This window comes from Elephantulus edwardii, unplaced genomic scaffold (genome assembly GCF_000299155.1).
Source record: "Elephantulus edwardii isolate Elephantulus edwardi_28Jun2011 unplaced genomic scaffold, EleEdw1.0 scaffold00291, whole genome shotgun sequence".
NCBI classification, from domain to species: Eukaryota; Metazoa; Chordata; class Mammalia; order Macroscelidea; family Macroscelididae; genus Elephantulus; species Elephantulus edwardii.
Window position 1 is genome coordinate 2,518,987 of NW_006400041.1, and position 16,329 is coordinate 2,535,315.

At 40.1% G+C, this 16,329-nt stretch overlaps 1 protein-coding gene and 1 pseudogene across 1 annotated transcript in view; one reads left to right on the forward strand and one right to left on the reverse strand.

Moving 5' to 3' along the window:
• The window catches only part of VWA3B (von Willebrand factor A domain containing 3B), a 493,423-nt gene that overhangs the window by 111,066 nt on the left and 366,028 nt on the right, over positions 1–16,329 (forward strand). Inside the window, exons 5-6 of the mRNA XM_006900716.1 lie at positions 7,958–8,127; positions 10,912–11,027. Coding sequence (XP_006900778.1) covers positions 7,958–8,127; positions 10,912–11,027 — 286 coding nt within the window. The remainder of the gene's footprint in view (positions 1–7,957; positions 8,128–10,911; positions 11,028–16,329) is intronic.
• LOC102852604 lies at positions 8–1,922 on the reverse strand (annotated as a pseudogene).

Consider the following 16,329-nt stretch of genomic DNA (forward strand, 5'->3'; position numbering starts at 1 on the left):
CTTTCCTCTGATTGATAGCCAATTGTTTTCTTTCTTCATCTGAGAAAAACTGTTCTCTTAAGGTAAGAATATCAGTGGATATATTTGATTCTTCAGATCTTTCTTGCATCTGACTTTTAATTATCCTTTCATTTGGTCTTTCACAATTTTCAAGTTTCTCTGAAGTCAACTTTTTATGTTGTTTTTTCTCAATTAATTCCTGGCTAGATAAGTCATATCTCCCTCCCTTTTGAATAGTAGTATTTATTTGATCATCTGGTAGCTTTAATGGTGGTTTATTTTGATGATTACTATGGCAAACATTTAATTTTGTGACTCCTGGTAACACACTGTACTTATTGTTCTTCACTTCCAAGTCACCAAAAGGGAGATCAAGAGTGGTGTTATTCCTTTGGAAGACATGTGTTTGGTTTTTTTCTGCATCATTTTTCTTTGGTTTGGATATGCCAGGAGTAGACCTTGTAGTTTTCTTTTTGGGTCTGTTTTTTTGTCCTTTCTTTCCAAAAGTCCTTAGATGTTCTAGGAAATGATCAATGTGCTCTTTCCAATGTTTTGGAAATCCATACATAAACTTCCTTATGAGATGGTTAGGATAACCTGCTTCTTTCATGTAAATCTGGTCTATCATTCCTTTCAATATATAAATGTTGCCCGATAAAGTTCTAAGTTTGTTGTAGTCAATGCGTTCTATAATTATATTACTGTGCCAATATATACAAGTAATATTTGGTAATTTTCCTTCTACAATTATGGCAGTTATTATTATTGATGGTTTTAATCATCCATTCATGTAGATGGACTACCTGATTTGTTTTTGCTTTAGTTGTAACAGTTTGAAACAGAGTTGGAGAAGAAAGCTTTCTCCTTTCTGATGTTCTTTTTGATCTTTGAGGTACTTCTGCATTAAGTCTTGGAGTTACAAGCACGATCTTACAAGTACTGTTCATAGAATATAGAAGATCTGTCTCCTCTGACATTGAGTTTTCATTTTTTTCCTTAGTTTTTTGAAGTAAAGTTCCTTCTGTTGTCACTTTACTCTTAGAATCCATTAACTGACTGCTATTATAAGTAGGAACACAATTAGTACTGAGAGCCTCAACAGCAGTATTTTGGGATTTTTCACTGGTAGAAACACCACTTTGTATAACAAAGGTATCTTTTAGGGACTTAGTGGATGGAACTCTATTCTCTTTTGAGTGAAAACTCTGTTTAGCCAACTGAGCGCCATGTAATGAGACTCCTAAAGCTGAAACACTGTCGTGTTCTTCCGTTGGAAGTAGCTCATAAGTTAAACTGGGCATGAGTCTCTCCTTTTGTTGATGTTGAATCTTTTGTTTAACTGGAAGGGACATATTTGATGAATCTTGAGAGACTTCTTGGAGTGGTACTCTTAGTGAGTTATTGTCACACTGGGATAGATTATTCTCTTCCTTTTCCTCACAGAGATAGGTATGTTTCAGTAGTTTTTTCTCAACTCTATTTTGCGTCAAGACATCATCATTTTGATTTTTCAGTGGTTCCAATAAACAGTTGTTTCTTGATAGTTGTTCTTGCTTATCCTGCAGTAGTTTTTCTTTCATTCTTTGAAATATTTTTCCCAGTGATTCATAAGTTTCTCTATTAAACCTTTCCTTGGAGGGTTTTATAACACTGATATCAGGAGAGTTGTTAGAGGTGCTAGCATTTGCTATCACAGTAGACTGAAACAGTTTCTTATGATTAAAAGTTATTTCTAAAACCGGATTCTTCTTACGGTTATTAAATTTTAAAGAAGAGTTCTGATATCTCACCAAGTCTTTTATAGGAGTAAGTGTGCCTGAAGGAATTTTGTCAAAAAAGATTGCAGGATTGATCATATTTTTCTTTTCAGAATCCTCTGAAGACAAATGAATTCCTGGATGTTTCAAAGGTGTTGTAATCATCTTGACAAATCTGTAGTAATAAAGTTCTTCTAACAAAAAATCCTACAATCTTCAGAACAGAAATTCAGTAGAGGCCCAGCAGAATCTTGGTGGAGGGTGGGTCAGGGAGACTGCGGTAGCCCTATGAGATGTGCACCCCGCGGAGGGGCCCGACGCCCCTTTGGCCCACGTTGGCCTGGGCCAGCGAGACCAGACCTTCCGCGTTTCTCACTGGCCCCGGAATTTCCCCCAAAATTTGCTCTTGCACTTAAGGAGCTTATTACTTACAATCTCATTGAACTCTGAAGAGCCTCACTAGGATATATCATGCAACTTGCTGGGACCAACTTTTTATACAGTGCCAATTGAAGCAGGATGGACAATTTCCTCCCATTCAGTTTATTGCTTCTGACAACCTGCAGGAGGGTCGGCTGTGAATTGGTTCCAATTCTATGATACTTAACAGCAACAATCCCAATGAAACTGTATCCTTGGATGACAAAGGTTCCAAGGAAATAAAAACAAGTGTCTTCTTTTGACCACCTTCTCTGTCTGTCTGTCCATCTTATAATGTTGCTTTCACATTTCTAGCATTTATGTTTCCTCCTAAATGACCAGCCTTGACTTGATAAGCCAGCATAATAGAGTGGTTGAAAGCAGAGACAGAAGTTCATGGGATTAGACAGCTTGGGCCTACTGCTTCTGAAACCAAGTCATAGACTTTCCACGTCTAAGTTTCTTCATCTGTAAGCTGAGCATGATAACACTCGCTGCTACAAGTGCTGAATAAAAAATACCAGTTAGCTTATCTTCTCAGAGCAGTAAACACCAAAGCCATTATCACTTAATTTTTAAAGGCATTTTGTCAAATTTTGAAGGCTGGAGATGGTGTCTGTTGATCTTCTCATTTTTTTTAATGTCCTTATGTGAACAGAAAAGAAAGACCAAAAGGCTCTATTTAGAAAAAATGAAAATTCATTGCTTTGGAATTGGAACGGACTCACATCTGACATGCTAGTAGGCTTTTAGAGGCTGCAAATTTCACGAGAGGAGATTGCCCATCTTTCTCCCTTGGTTGTTGTTGTTAAGTGCTGTCAAGTCAAGTAGGACACATAGTTACCCTATAAACAATAGATGTGAACCCTGTGCCATCCTCACAATCTCTGACACGTACAAGCCTTTTGCTGCAGTCACTGTGTCAATCCACCTGGTTGTCGGTCTTCCTCTTCACTGTCTCTCCACCTTTACAAGCATGATGTCCTTCTCTAAGGAATAGCCTCTCCCTTGGTGCAGGTAGTAAATTCTTATCACTTGAGTTTGGATTGGCAGCTTAACTCCTTACTCATTAGGCCACTAGTGATGGTGAAATAGGTGGTTGGAATGTAAATCATGTCCCAGGAAATCTGCATCACAAATAATGGGCTGAAAATACATCCAGTTTTGAAGCTGAGTAATACATTTAATGACTTGTGAATAACCCTGTAACATTAGCAGAGAAAAGGAAATTCTGACTCACTGCTGGTGACAGCAATTTTTAATTTGATGAAATCTTGAGGTAAATACATATCTCTATGAGGATTTCAGACTCTTGGGCAAAGAAGGTGAGTTTGCATGATTTGCAAGAGAAACGTATGGGTTTCAGAAGCTGCCATCAGGTCATCTAGAGATTCTTGGGCTCACCTCCCTTTTCATCTACCACCCCCCTGAAAATATTCCCTCTGTCCATTCCTTTCTTTTGGACCATGTGTGAGCTTAGATCCTTGGAGGATGATGGCCCCTCTGATACTGGACTGCCCTGATACAGCTTGGGGAACTTTAATAAAATTTAATCTAATTGGGAGCCTATTAGTTTTGGATGATGTAGTGTGTTGCATGAGGAAAAGAATGAGATAATAATACATTTCCTGGAAAAGCATTAGAAAAACACGACTTTTTCATTAGTTCCTTGGTGAGTTGTCTGGAAAACTTGATTTTAACATTCATTCACTGCTTTTCCTTTTTAAGAAATTTACATCCTCTACCTTTTCCTTTCTGTTAGGCTAAACTAAAACCAAACTCATGGAGTTGATTTTGGCTGTTTAATAGTGACCTTGTTCTTCCTTCTTTGTAATGACTTTTTGCATTCTTCATTAATGGTATTCTTGATATCTCCCCACATCTCATCTGGTCTTCATTCATTAATGTTCAAGGCCTCAACTCTATCCTTGAAATCATTTTTAAATTCAGGGAGGATACTCAAGATAAATTTTGACTCCTGTGGATATGATTTAACCTTCTTTAGTTTTGATTTGAACTTGCATCTGGTCTAGCTTACTGATATTGAACTTCTATGGCAATTCCTTACACAGATATCATCAATCTGATTCCTAATGGGATCATTAGGGAAAATTTGTGTGTATAGCCTGTTTCTTATAAAAGGTATTTGCCATTAATAAATAGTTGTGCAGAATTCTGTCATTTTATCCGCAGCCTCATTTCTGTCACCAAGTCCATATTTTCTGACTACTTATCCTTCTTTCTGGTTCCCAACTTTTACATTCCAGTCACCCAATATTATTAATGCATCTTGGTTACATGTTTGATCGATTTCTGACTGCAGCAATTGATAGAAATCATCTATTTCCTCATTTTTGCCTTTGGCTGTTGGCACATAATCTTGAATGATAAGTACAAATGATAAATAATAAATTTGAATGATGTATTTTAGCAAACAGATGCTGCCCTGGATATGCTTACCAAATTGTGCCAAGAAATCTGGAGGACAACTACTTGGCCAACTGACTGAAAGAGATCCATATTTATTCCATTCCAAAAAAAGGTGACCCTACAGAGTGTAGAAGGATTCTGAAATTTTATCTGACATACAGGGAGAAGTCCTTGGAGAGGGACATCATGCTGGGGAGGGCAGAGGGACAACACAAGAGAGGAAGGCCCTCGATGAGATAGATTGATTCAGTGACTGGGAAAATGGGGGTAGGTTTGTCAGAGACAATAAGATTGGTTCAGGGTAGAGCAAGGTTTAGGGCTATTGTATGTATGGTCACTGTAAGTTACAGGTGACTTGATGGCGTGTAACAAAATCAGCAAGAAAAACAACATCACTAAAATCGCACACTAGCAAAATCCTGTTGAAGATTATCCAGAAATGACAGAACAGTACATTGACAGAGAACTACAGAAATATAGACTGGGTTTAGAAGAGGTCATGGGATGAGAGACATTGCCAATGTCAAATGGATCTTCGCAGAAAGCAAAGAGTACTAGAGGAGTGTCTATTTCATTGATTATGCAAAGGCATTTGATTGTGTAGATCAGAACAAATTGTGTCTAACCTTAAGGAAAATGGAATCCCAGAACACTTGATTGTGCTTATGCAAAACCTGTACTTGGCCAAGGAAAGAGTCCTCAGAACAGAGCAGGGAAACATTGCATGGTTCAAAATCAGGAAGAGTGAGTGTGTCAGGAATGCATCCTGTCTCCATACCTTTTCAATCTGTATGCAGAACAGGCCATTTTTTGGGAAGAGGGGCTTTATGAGGAGGAATGTGGCATTCGGATGGTGGGGAAGAAGAACAACCTGGGGAGGAGGGTGGAGAGAACGGTGCGGCAATGAAGGAGTGAAAGCCCAGAATTCCTGTGAGTGTTCATTGAAACTAATAAAATTTAATAATAAAAAAAAAGATTGGATCAACAACAACCTATGATTTGCAGATGACACAACTTTGCTTGCTGAAACTGAAGAAGATCTAAAGTGCTTGCTGCAGAAAATCAGAGTGTAGTCTTCAGTGTGGATTGAAGCTGAACATCAAGAAGACAGATTCTCACTGTGGGGCCAAAAGACATAAGTATGATAGATGGAGAAGGGACTGAGGTTATTAACAATTACAGCTTGCTTGGCTCCACAATCAACACTCTTAACACCAGTAAAGAAATCAAAAGAGAAATTGAATTGGGAAAATCTGCTGTCAGGGACCTCTCCAGAGTACTGAAAAATAACAATGTCATTCTAGAGATTATGGTGCACCTGATCCAGGTCATGGTCTTTGCAATTGTTTATGCTTCAGAGAGCTAGAAAATGACTAAGGATGACAGTAGAGGAATAGATGCTTCTGAGTTGTGCTGCTGGAGAAGGGTCTTGAACATACCATGGAATGACAAGAAAATATGTCTGTTTTGGAGAGGGTAAAACCAAGTTTCTCTTGTAGGCTAGGATTTTGAAGCTCAGTCTCACATACTTTGGGCACATGGCTAGGAGAAACCAGTCCTTGGAGAAGAACATTATGCTCAGAAGGGTGGAGGGACATCTCAGGAGAGGAAGATCTTGGATGAAATAGATTGATAAAGTAACTGGGACAATGAGGGTTGGTGTGGCAGAATTAATAAGAGTGACTCAGGACAGGGAAGGGTTTAGGGCTGCTGTACGTAGGGTCACTATGGGTTGCAGGTGACTCGACAGCACATAACAATAATAGTGACACTCTGGGTTTCTGAGGCTGTAAATTTCCACTGCAGGAGACTGCCCATCTTTATTTCATGTATCAGGTGCTGGGTTCGAACCACCAAGCTTTTGGTTAGTAGTGGAACACAGTGCATACCAGGCTACCAGAGCTCCTTTCCATTAGGCTACTTGTAAAAATTATGCTCTTGTTGTATAGAAATTATTGTATAAGACACAGTATACATGCATGAAAATATATATGAATGATTATATTAAAGGTAATAATTATATTAAAAATAATAATAAAGATGATGTTGAAGGCCCTGAGAGACTGATCCCCAGGTAGGGAGGCCGCATTTCTGTGCTGAGTTATAGGAGGGTTGTTGCTGAAGCAGCCTTGCTCTCAGCATTCACTCATTGTGTCCTCAGCTGCCCTGGCTCCACCTGCCCTCCTGGGTACACATTCTGTGTCATCTGATTTAGATGGAAGATCCTAACCACCTAGGGAACCAAGTGTTTACGTTTTTGTTGGCTGCATAAAGTTTAAAGTTTGAAGTCAAACTGAAATTGTTATCTACTTAACCTTCTACTAACAGAGCCTTGGGATTACAGCAAACTGAGAATTATGAATCCTAAAATGATGGTGGCATCCATTTACAGCTTAGAATATTTACTGCGGCTTCTCCGGTTATTTGTAGAGGCAATACATTAAGATGTTTTTAGAGGCAGTGTAAATGGCATTTGTTCCTGGCTCTCCCTGGGCTTTCACTTGAGTGCCCCCCATTCTTTCTCCTTCTACCTTACTTGGCTACAGAGCTCCTTAGTGACACAGGACATAAACATCACAAAAGGGACATCCTGTGGAAGAGCTGTGCAGTGGTGGTTATGGGTAGGCTTTTGTCACCAGAGCCCACTTGAACAGATTTCCTGTCTCTAAATTAAGGAGGAAGCACTTCCTTGGCATTGTCTCCTACCTGGGTTAGGTATACATCTCCATGAATGGCTGGTTGAAGGGCAGGGTTGAGATTATGTGGCTCTGGGTGCAAGGGTTCATGCTCCCATTCTTCTTCTGACATAATGTGGTGGTGGTGGACCTGGTTCTCCAACTGCTGTGTGAAGAAAGCGCAGCTTTCACTTCCCCAGGTGTATATGCCCCACTGGTGAAATGAGACTGGAGAGTGAATCAGATGGGGCTCTGCCCTTTTTTCTACATTCTGATTCTCTTAGGAATGATGAGTTTGCACTGTAAGATTCTGGCACCACCATAGGAGATGACTAATAAGCTTCCTGCCCGTAGTAGCTCTGCCCAAACTTCCCCAGGTACTTGACTCGAAAATAGGCCTTTCTAACTTGTATAATGTGATTATACACTTGGGGAGAGCTGCTCTCTAAATCTGCTAACCATGGTTTTTCCCAGGCTTTATCCAAGAATATGGCTACTGCCAATAGTTGGTACCAGACCATCTCATTTCCTGACTAGCTCCCAAATGTAAACATTGTTGAGCAGGTTGTTAGTCTTTGTTTTATCCATTAAATAAAAGGAAATGCTTTATAGAAACTGTATTCTAGATGAGGCTATAGTTTAGGGAGATAAACTATTGATACCCATGTTTTGCAGATTGAATCTATTTACTACTTTGTTGTGGGGGATATTCCTGAGGAATCCAAGGAGCTTCTCCTTCAGATGACTGTGGAGCTCTCGTATCCCATCTGCACAGTGTCCTTCAATGCCAGAGGAGAAGGCACCATAGCTTTTCTAAAGGATCTGAGTGCCAAAAGCCACAGAAGGTAGGCAGAGAATGTGCTTAAGGTTGACAGCAAGTTCGTACCCACGCACATCAGCTGTGGGCTTTGGATTCTTTAGGATCTTTCTAACCAATTTGTTTCTGTGTTATTCCCCACTTTACAGTATATTCCTTAGTCTCTGTGAACCTCCTCTGTCTTCTCTGTGTGAGTATAGGTCCCTAATAGAGTTACCTCAAATGATTATACTGTTACAAGGAGATTTCTCCAGTCCTTTCATAAATCAGCCTGTCTGATAAGGACATAGTGCTGCCCTCAACACTTTGTCCTCAAATATATGATGACGGAGCACCATAGTCACTTGGGAAGCTTGTTAAATCACATGGAGAGCTGGGATATGCCTTGCAGATAAATTCTACATAGAGAGGTGAGGCCCAAGAATATGCGTTTTATCTCTTTAATTTGTAGAGGAACTACCTTGGGAGCTTGCCTGTAGTACAGGTTCTACACCAAAGCTCTCACAACCCCAATTTTCAGGATCTGAAGAGAGCTTTAGATTCTGCATTTAATAGGACCTTTGGTGAATCTGAGACCTTTTGCTCTGGCTGCTTTAAAAACACTTTGAAATAATTTCATGTCAGGTGCTTGGCTTCAGTTCTGGGTCCCTGACCACTCACAAAACCAGAAGGGACTCACTTCCTTACTTTTATGACTAGAAAGGGAACAAAGCAACTGGCAGGGCTACCTCACCTGGGATCTCTGCTTAACCTGGGCAGTGCTTTCTCTGGGCAGGCTAATTCCCTTTGGGAGTAATTTGGCACCAGAGGCACTGCAGTTCTGCTGTTGGCATTTAAACAGGGCACTGCAGTGTGCAAATTCTGCAGAGAGAAAAAGGTGCCCACAGGCCTGCGGTGCTGGCAAGTTTGCTGACCCACCATCAGTGAGGTCCTGCTCTACTCTGCTCGCTGCCACACCCTCAGTCTTGGTGCACTTTCCACTGCTGAGCTGGGCTAACAGTGCAAGTGCAGTTATTAATAACCTATAAACAGCATGTTCAGAGTCTCAGTTTTCAGGCAGACTGCCTCGGCCCAGTGACTCTCACACTGTACGCTGGCTTACCCCTTGCCCCAGGCTGTGTCTGGGCAGAACCTCCAGTACTCAGACACAGTTCTCTGTTCCAAGGACACTCCCAAGAGTCTATTTTCATGCTCATTTAATGCAATAAATGAGCTCCATCAACCAAAGTACATTCCAGCCCCATTCTCCTCTCTAATCTAGAACAGATCAGAGAGTGGAAAATCCTGGGTATCACCCCTTCCCTTCTCTTCCCTTCCCTTCCCTGTACCTGGCCATTCTTAAGGGCACAAGAGGAAGGAAGCTGGTAGTTTCTGGTGTGGAAGAAGTCTTGCAGAAGGCAGGCACACACAGTAAAAGGGTTGTTATGTGCCACCGATTTGGAACCATCTCATAGGTAGTCCACCAGCAGGTTTTCAGAGGCAGTACATTTCACAGGAGGTTTCCCAACTTTCTGAGTTCTGTTGGGTTGGGAGTGCAACTCCTTACCACTAAGCTACCAGAGCTCCCTACAGTAAGGTTGGCTGGTTGTGTACCATCAAGTCAGAACCAACCCATAGCTGACCCTCCAACAGGTTTTCAGAGTTGAACAGGAGGAGTGAGAAGCCATTCATATGATGAGGGAGCCTTGGAACAAAGATAGGCATGTGTATTGCCATTGCACAATATCATAGTAGTCTTGTATTAGTCCTTTAGAAATAGGAACGTCTCCAGACTGCACTTCATATCTGACCATTTGTCCAGCTGAAACTATCTCTTTGTGTTGAGTTGAATGGCATCAGGCAGAGTTGGAATTCTTGAGTATTGGGAAGAGCATTACTCAAAGACATCACCTGCCAATCTGAAAGAAATCCTCTGCTGTTAATGACTTTTGGAGTCTAGATAATTGGCTTTCAGATGGCCACAGAGTTCATATCTCCATGAACAGCACAGTCCTTCTCAAGCTTTAAAGAGCACATGGATCTGCAGGGCATCTTCTTAAAAATGCGTATTCTAATTCAGAAGGTCTGGGGTGGGGCCCAAGAATTTGCTTTCTTAACCTGTCCCCAAGGAACTCTGGTGGCACCACAATCCTAAAGTTCCCTTCCACCAGTAGCCCCACTAAAGAAGGATGGGCAGTCTCTTTCCATTACTGTCTCTGAAAACCCACTGTAGGGTCAGCTATAGATGGATGGTGTGACTGACAGCACACAATGACAATATTCACCTGTCCCCAGGGTATTGCGCTGCTCGTATTTTGAGTAGTGGAGACCCTAAGAACTCTCCCACATATACATTTTTCTAATTAATAATTAAGCTTGGATCCTGGGGAAGTTTGTGTTTGCTGAGTTAAAGTTGATTGAAACCCATCTGCTTTAGTGCTTGAGTTGCAAATTTTCAACACAGTGAACCCACAGAACTAATGGAGAGCCAAGACTCTATTGTTAGGCACTTGGCTTGTCCAAATGGTATTGATGTGAGACCTGGGAACATAAGAATAAATAAAAGTACAATGATATAATTTTCCTAGGATCAACATGTGCCATTTGGTTGTAATAATTACCTTCTAGTGAAGAATTATCAATTAAAATACCAAACCACTTACAGTTCCTTCTCTCTCTCACTTAAGGGAATTAGAAAGGTACAGGGAAAGGGAATGACATGACCAAGATGGCCGTCACCACAGAAGAATAAATTTAACATCTGAGGAGAAGTGATCAAGATGAACAAATACCTTTTTAATATCCTGATGTTAAGAATGCTTTGTTGTTTCAGATTTCATGCATTTGCTGAGAGAACAGAGTTTGTGAAATTACCTGCTTTGACCATGAAGGATGAGAAAAGTGCAATGGCTTGGAATTCAAGGAAACTGAAAGGAAAACTCCCTGCAGGTACCTGGCCATTCTTAATGTCTTGAGATGTTCTGTGTCTTTGGGAAAAATATAATAGTAAGTGGGTAAGGTAGGATCTACCTGTGTCCTGGTTTTAGGGTAAAAGGGAAGAGTTAATGACTATTAATGAATTGTCTAGAGAGCTCTGGTAGCCTAAGTAATAAGTCTTGACTGACTTGGAACTTCTTGGAGATGTGACCCTGGGCATGTCAAGCCGGGACTTAGTTCTTGGCAAGACAGAGATACTCTGCATCACCACTTGGCTGGAGGACTGCAGTCTTCAGTTCTAATGGGGCTGTTGTTATTCTCTTCCTCAGAGAAAGCAGAACTTAAAGGTTGACACCTCTTTTTATGAAGGCAAAGTTCTCAAAAGAATATTGAGGCTGAATGAAGGAACCTCACATATCATCCAAAAATGTGATCAAAGATGTTAACATTAGCACAATATGAAGGCACACTATCAATGAGAAATATGGTTGTGATTCAGATAAACAGTTGCTGTGGTTGGGTACTATTGAGTCAAGTCTAACCCATAGCAACCATATGAACAGCAGATCTGAACCCTGTCCTATCCTGTGTTATCCTCACAATTTCTGATACACTCCAGTCCATTGTTGTGGTCATTGAGTCAACCCATTTGGTTGAGGATCTTCCTTTCTTTTGCTGCCTCTGCACATTTCCGAACATGATGTCCTTCTCCAAGGAATAGCCTCTCCTAGCAACATGCACAAAGTATAGGAGATGAATCTTCATCATCTATGCATCTATTCTGGATACATTTTCTCCAAGATATGTTTGTTCTTGTGGAAGTTCATGAGATATTCAGTACTCTTCTCCAACACCACAACTCAAAGGCCTTAGTTCTTCTGCCATTATTATTCATTGTCCAGCTCTCAGAGGCATAGCAGGTGACTGAAAAGCAAGAGATTGAAGCAGGTACATCCTAGTATTCAGCCTTACATTATTGCTTCTCAATTATTTGGAGAGATCTTTCCTAGTCCTTCTGCGCTCCTGATACCAAGAGTGTTTAATTGTTGATTCAAGTAAGATGAAGTTATTGACTGTTTCAGTCTTTTCTCCATTTATCATGATGTTGCCTACTGGTCTGTTGTTGATTCCCATTGAATTGAACACGACTCATAGTGACCCTATGAGCAAAAGACCTGAAGCCTTTCTATAACTATCATTGTTTCTCAAAGTTCATAGAGTTTCGAGAGGCATGTTGTTCAGGAAATGGAAGCCTCTCTTGTGCTGAGATTTTTTGTTTTCTTGATAATGAGATTCAATCCATACTGAAGACTGTATTCTTTGATATTCTGCAACAAGAGCTTCAAATAATCTTCATTTTCAGCAGGCAAGATTGTGTCATCTGCATAACAGCGGTCATTGATGAGTGTTCCTCTGATCTTGATGCCATATTCTTTTTCATAGAGTCCAGTCTATAGAATAATTGCTCAACATACAGATTGGATACGTATGGAGAGAGGATACAACCCTGAAACAATGGAGAATGAATGGTAATTGCAAAGTAGAGAACTGGTGACAGATATGAGGCCAGAAATGGTATGAAGTTTGTATGTCCAGTGATTTGTTCATCACAAATACCTTTTTAAAAAATACAAATAATGAATTTACACATGGACCTGTCCTGATGCACTGCATAGGAATAAGATTGACCCACATCTGTGGAAGGAATCATTGGAGAAACTGGATCTCAGTAGTCAAAACCATGCCAGGTGCAGACTGTTAAACAGAGCAACAATTACTCAAGTTCAAATTGAGGCTGAAAAAAAATTAAAACAAGTACATGGGAACCAAAGTATAGTCTGTCCTACCTGAATTAACAAATCATTTTAAAAATAGAAAAATAGTAGTGAAAGGTTATGCAGAACATAAAGTAAATCATGTATTCTGGGCTGATGGAATTGCAACATGGTAGCTACATCTCCAGGGAAAGTCACTGAGTAAGCTCACTTTAGATCTTGTGGCATACTCGCATGGGTTGAAGTCTAAGAAAATTCATCCCTAACTCCACCTTCTTGTTAAGTTCTGTTACCACACAGAGCTGGCTTCAGTATAAGACAAGAACTACTCACTGGGAATAAGGGAATATACATTAACTTAAATGATTCCTCTGTTTACATAAATGGTATTATAAAGGTTTCCAGGGGAAGGATGCTGGGCCCCTATGTCATTTGGTTACCTGGCTAGGTAGTCAGGTCAATATAAAGTCACAGACTAGATAGATCCTGTTTCGGACAGACTTTGTAGATTCAGATTCTTAGTACCCCAAAACAGAGCATGGGTACAGAGTCTCCTAGAGCTAACTATGGGGTGGAGCACTGCCTTAGGTGATGGAAACCTTTGTTGTCTCCAGAAAATTTGATAACCAAAGTTGATAGGGATCTAAGAAAATATTAATATATTGATTCAGTGTATATACAGACATACTTACATACAAACATATGTATTGTTGTTGATTGCCCTCAAGTTGAGCATGACTCATAGCGACCCTATGAACAAAAGGCCTAAAACCCCTCTACAACTATCGATATTTATCAAAGTTCACAGAGTTTCTGGAGGTACACACACACACACACACACACACACACACACACACACACACGGTTGTTGTTTTATACCATCGAGTCAGAACTGACTTGTAGCTGACCCTCAAATGGGTTTTCAGCAACAGTTAATATGGGAGGAGAGTGCCCATGTATATACTGGTGCTCTGGTGACTTAGTGGTAAGAAACTGTACTGCAATCCCAAAGGCAAATCTACAAGCTGCTCTGCCTCTGAAAACCTGCTGGAGGCTCAGCTATGGGTTTGTTCTGACTCAGCAGCCTACAATAACAATATAGATTGTTTTGTTTTGTTAATATGCCTATTTTAAGCCATTTTCAAAGTTAAACTGAGTGGACAGACTCAATTAGAGTTTTCTAAAGGGTTCTCATTTTTTAAAGACAGAAAGTGTGAGATGCTACCAGAACCTCAAGGTTTCCTAATTACTTTAAGTAGACTTTAATTTTGACCTAGATGTTTCTTGAGTATAGAGGAAAACCTCTTTGAATGCTGACATTTTCAGCTACCATCTTCTTAAATCTACAAAGCATGCAAATTAAATTACAGTTGAAACCATTTTTTCTTAGAATGAAATGCTTGGAGGGTAGCTTGCCTTCTACTGACATTTCAGGGATCGATTATTTTCGGGTTTTGGAGACAATCCCAAATCATACACAATGTTGTCTCATCTGTCCATCACAATGCCCTAGAAATGCCATCATTTCAAAGTCTACCTTGTTCTGTCAAAAACTGCCCAGAAATTTTTGACAGACTAATTTGGTTTAGAAAATCTGTGATTTTTCAACTTCACGTGGGCCTCAGAGGCAGTTCTGGGAATTGTCTCTGACCAGTTCCCTCTCAGGCATCACATCCACTTTCCCAAGGAACGTATCAGTGTTGACTCCCTAGGTCTTAACCAGATTCTGCTCCTCCCAGACAAGGCCTCTTGGAAGATTGTGTCTCCTAATAGAGAAGATGTCAAGGTTCAGATCTGTTACTAATAAGGTTGCTGTGCATCATAGTTGACTCAATTACATGTAACAAGTGTATAGAAAATAGAGACAGTTAAGGATCATTGAGGGACCCTTGCTCAGAGGCCAAATTTGCCATGTGAAAGAAAATTTTCTACTCTTATTATCTTTTCCAGTCAGTAGGCCAGGCAACTGTCCTATAAATTTTCTTGTATAAACTGGTGACCATGCTCCAGGCTGCACCTGTTTGTTGAAACGTCACTTAGTGTCTCCTTGATTAATGGGACCTTATTCAGTGCATCTTCAGCAACTGACTAGAAGAGATCGATATTTATTTCCTGTTCCTAAGAAAAAATGACCCAACAGAATGTAGAAATTATTGACAATATCAATAATGCATGTAAGCAAATATTACTCAAGATCATTCAAAAGCAGCTGCAGCAGTACATTGACAGAAAACTGCCCGGATCAAGCAGGATTTAGAAGAGGCCATGGTGTCAGGAATATCATTGCTGATGTCAGGTGGATTCTGGCTGAAAGCAGAGACTACCAGAAGAATGTATATTTGTGCTTTATTTGCTATACAAGAAGCATTTGATTGTGTGAATCATATAAAATTATGACTGATATTGAGAAAATTGTGAATCTCAGAACACTTACTTATGCTCATGGAAAACCGATTCCTAGATCAAGGGGCTGTTCTGTGAACAGAACAAAATATTACTACATAGTTTAAAATTAAGAAAGGCATGTGTAAGGGTTGTATCCTTTCTTCATACCTATTTTAATCTGTATGCTGAGCAAATATTTGAGAAGATAGACTTTATGAAGGAGAACGTGACATGGATTAGAGGAAAACTCATCAACAGTCTGTGTTATGCTGATGACAGAACCTTGCTTGCTGAAAGTGAGGAGGACTTGAAACATTTGCTGTAGAAGTTCAAAGACTACCGTCTTCAATATAGATTATATCTCAACACCAAGAAAACCAAAATTCTCACCATTGGACTTCTAGGCAACATCTTGATAGTTAGAGAAAAGATTGAAATTGTCAGTAGCTTCATCTTACTTGGTGGATCCACAATCAACACCCTTGGTACCAGCAGTAAGTAAGTAAATCAGGAGATATATTGTGCTGGAAGTGTCTGCAGTCAGAGACCTCTCCAAATTGCTGTGGACCAATCATATCAGGCTGAAAACTAAGGTGTGCCTAATTCAGACCGTGATGTTTTTAGTCACTTGCTGTCTCTTTGAGCTTGACAATGAATAAGAATGATAGAAGAATCGAAGCCTTTGCATTGTGGTGTTGGAGACGGGTGCTGAATATCCTGTTGAGTGCCAAAAGAACAAACTGATATTTCTTAGACAAAGTACAGCCAGAGTACTCCTCGGCAGCAAGGATGACAAAGCTACATCTCACATATTTTGGCATGCTCTTAGGAGAGGCTCTTCTTGTATAGATACATATGCTTGGAAAGGTGGATGATCAGGAGAGAGAGAGAACCCTCAATGAGATTGATTGACACAGTGACTGTCTAAGTGTGTCAGAGATGATGAGGCACAGGATAGGGCAAGATTCAGATCCATCATTTCTGTAGTCTCTATGAGCAGCATCTACAACAACAAGAAGATTGTCTTTTGGATTTCTAGATACCACTTAGTCCATTATACCGTGTAATACACCAGTGTAAAAATGGGTGTTGAAAATCCCCTGTAGTCAAAAGAAATATTTTAATTCAATCTTGAAAAAATTAATGATAAATTA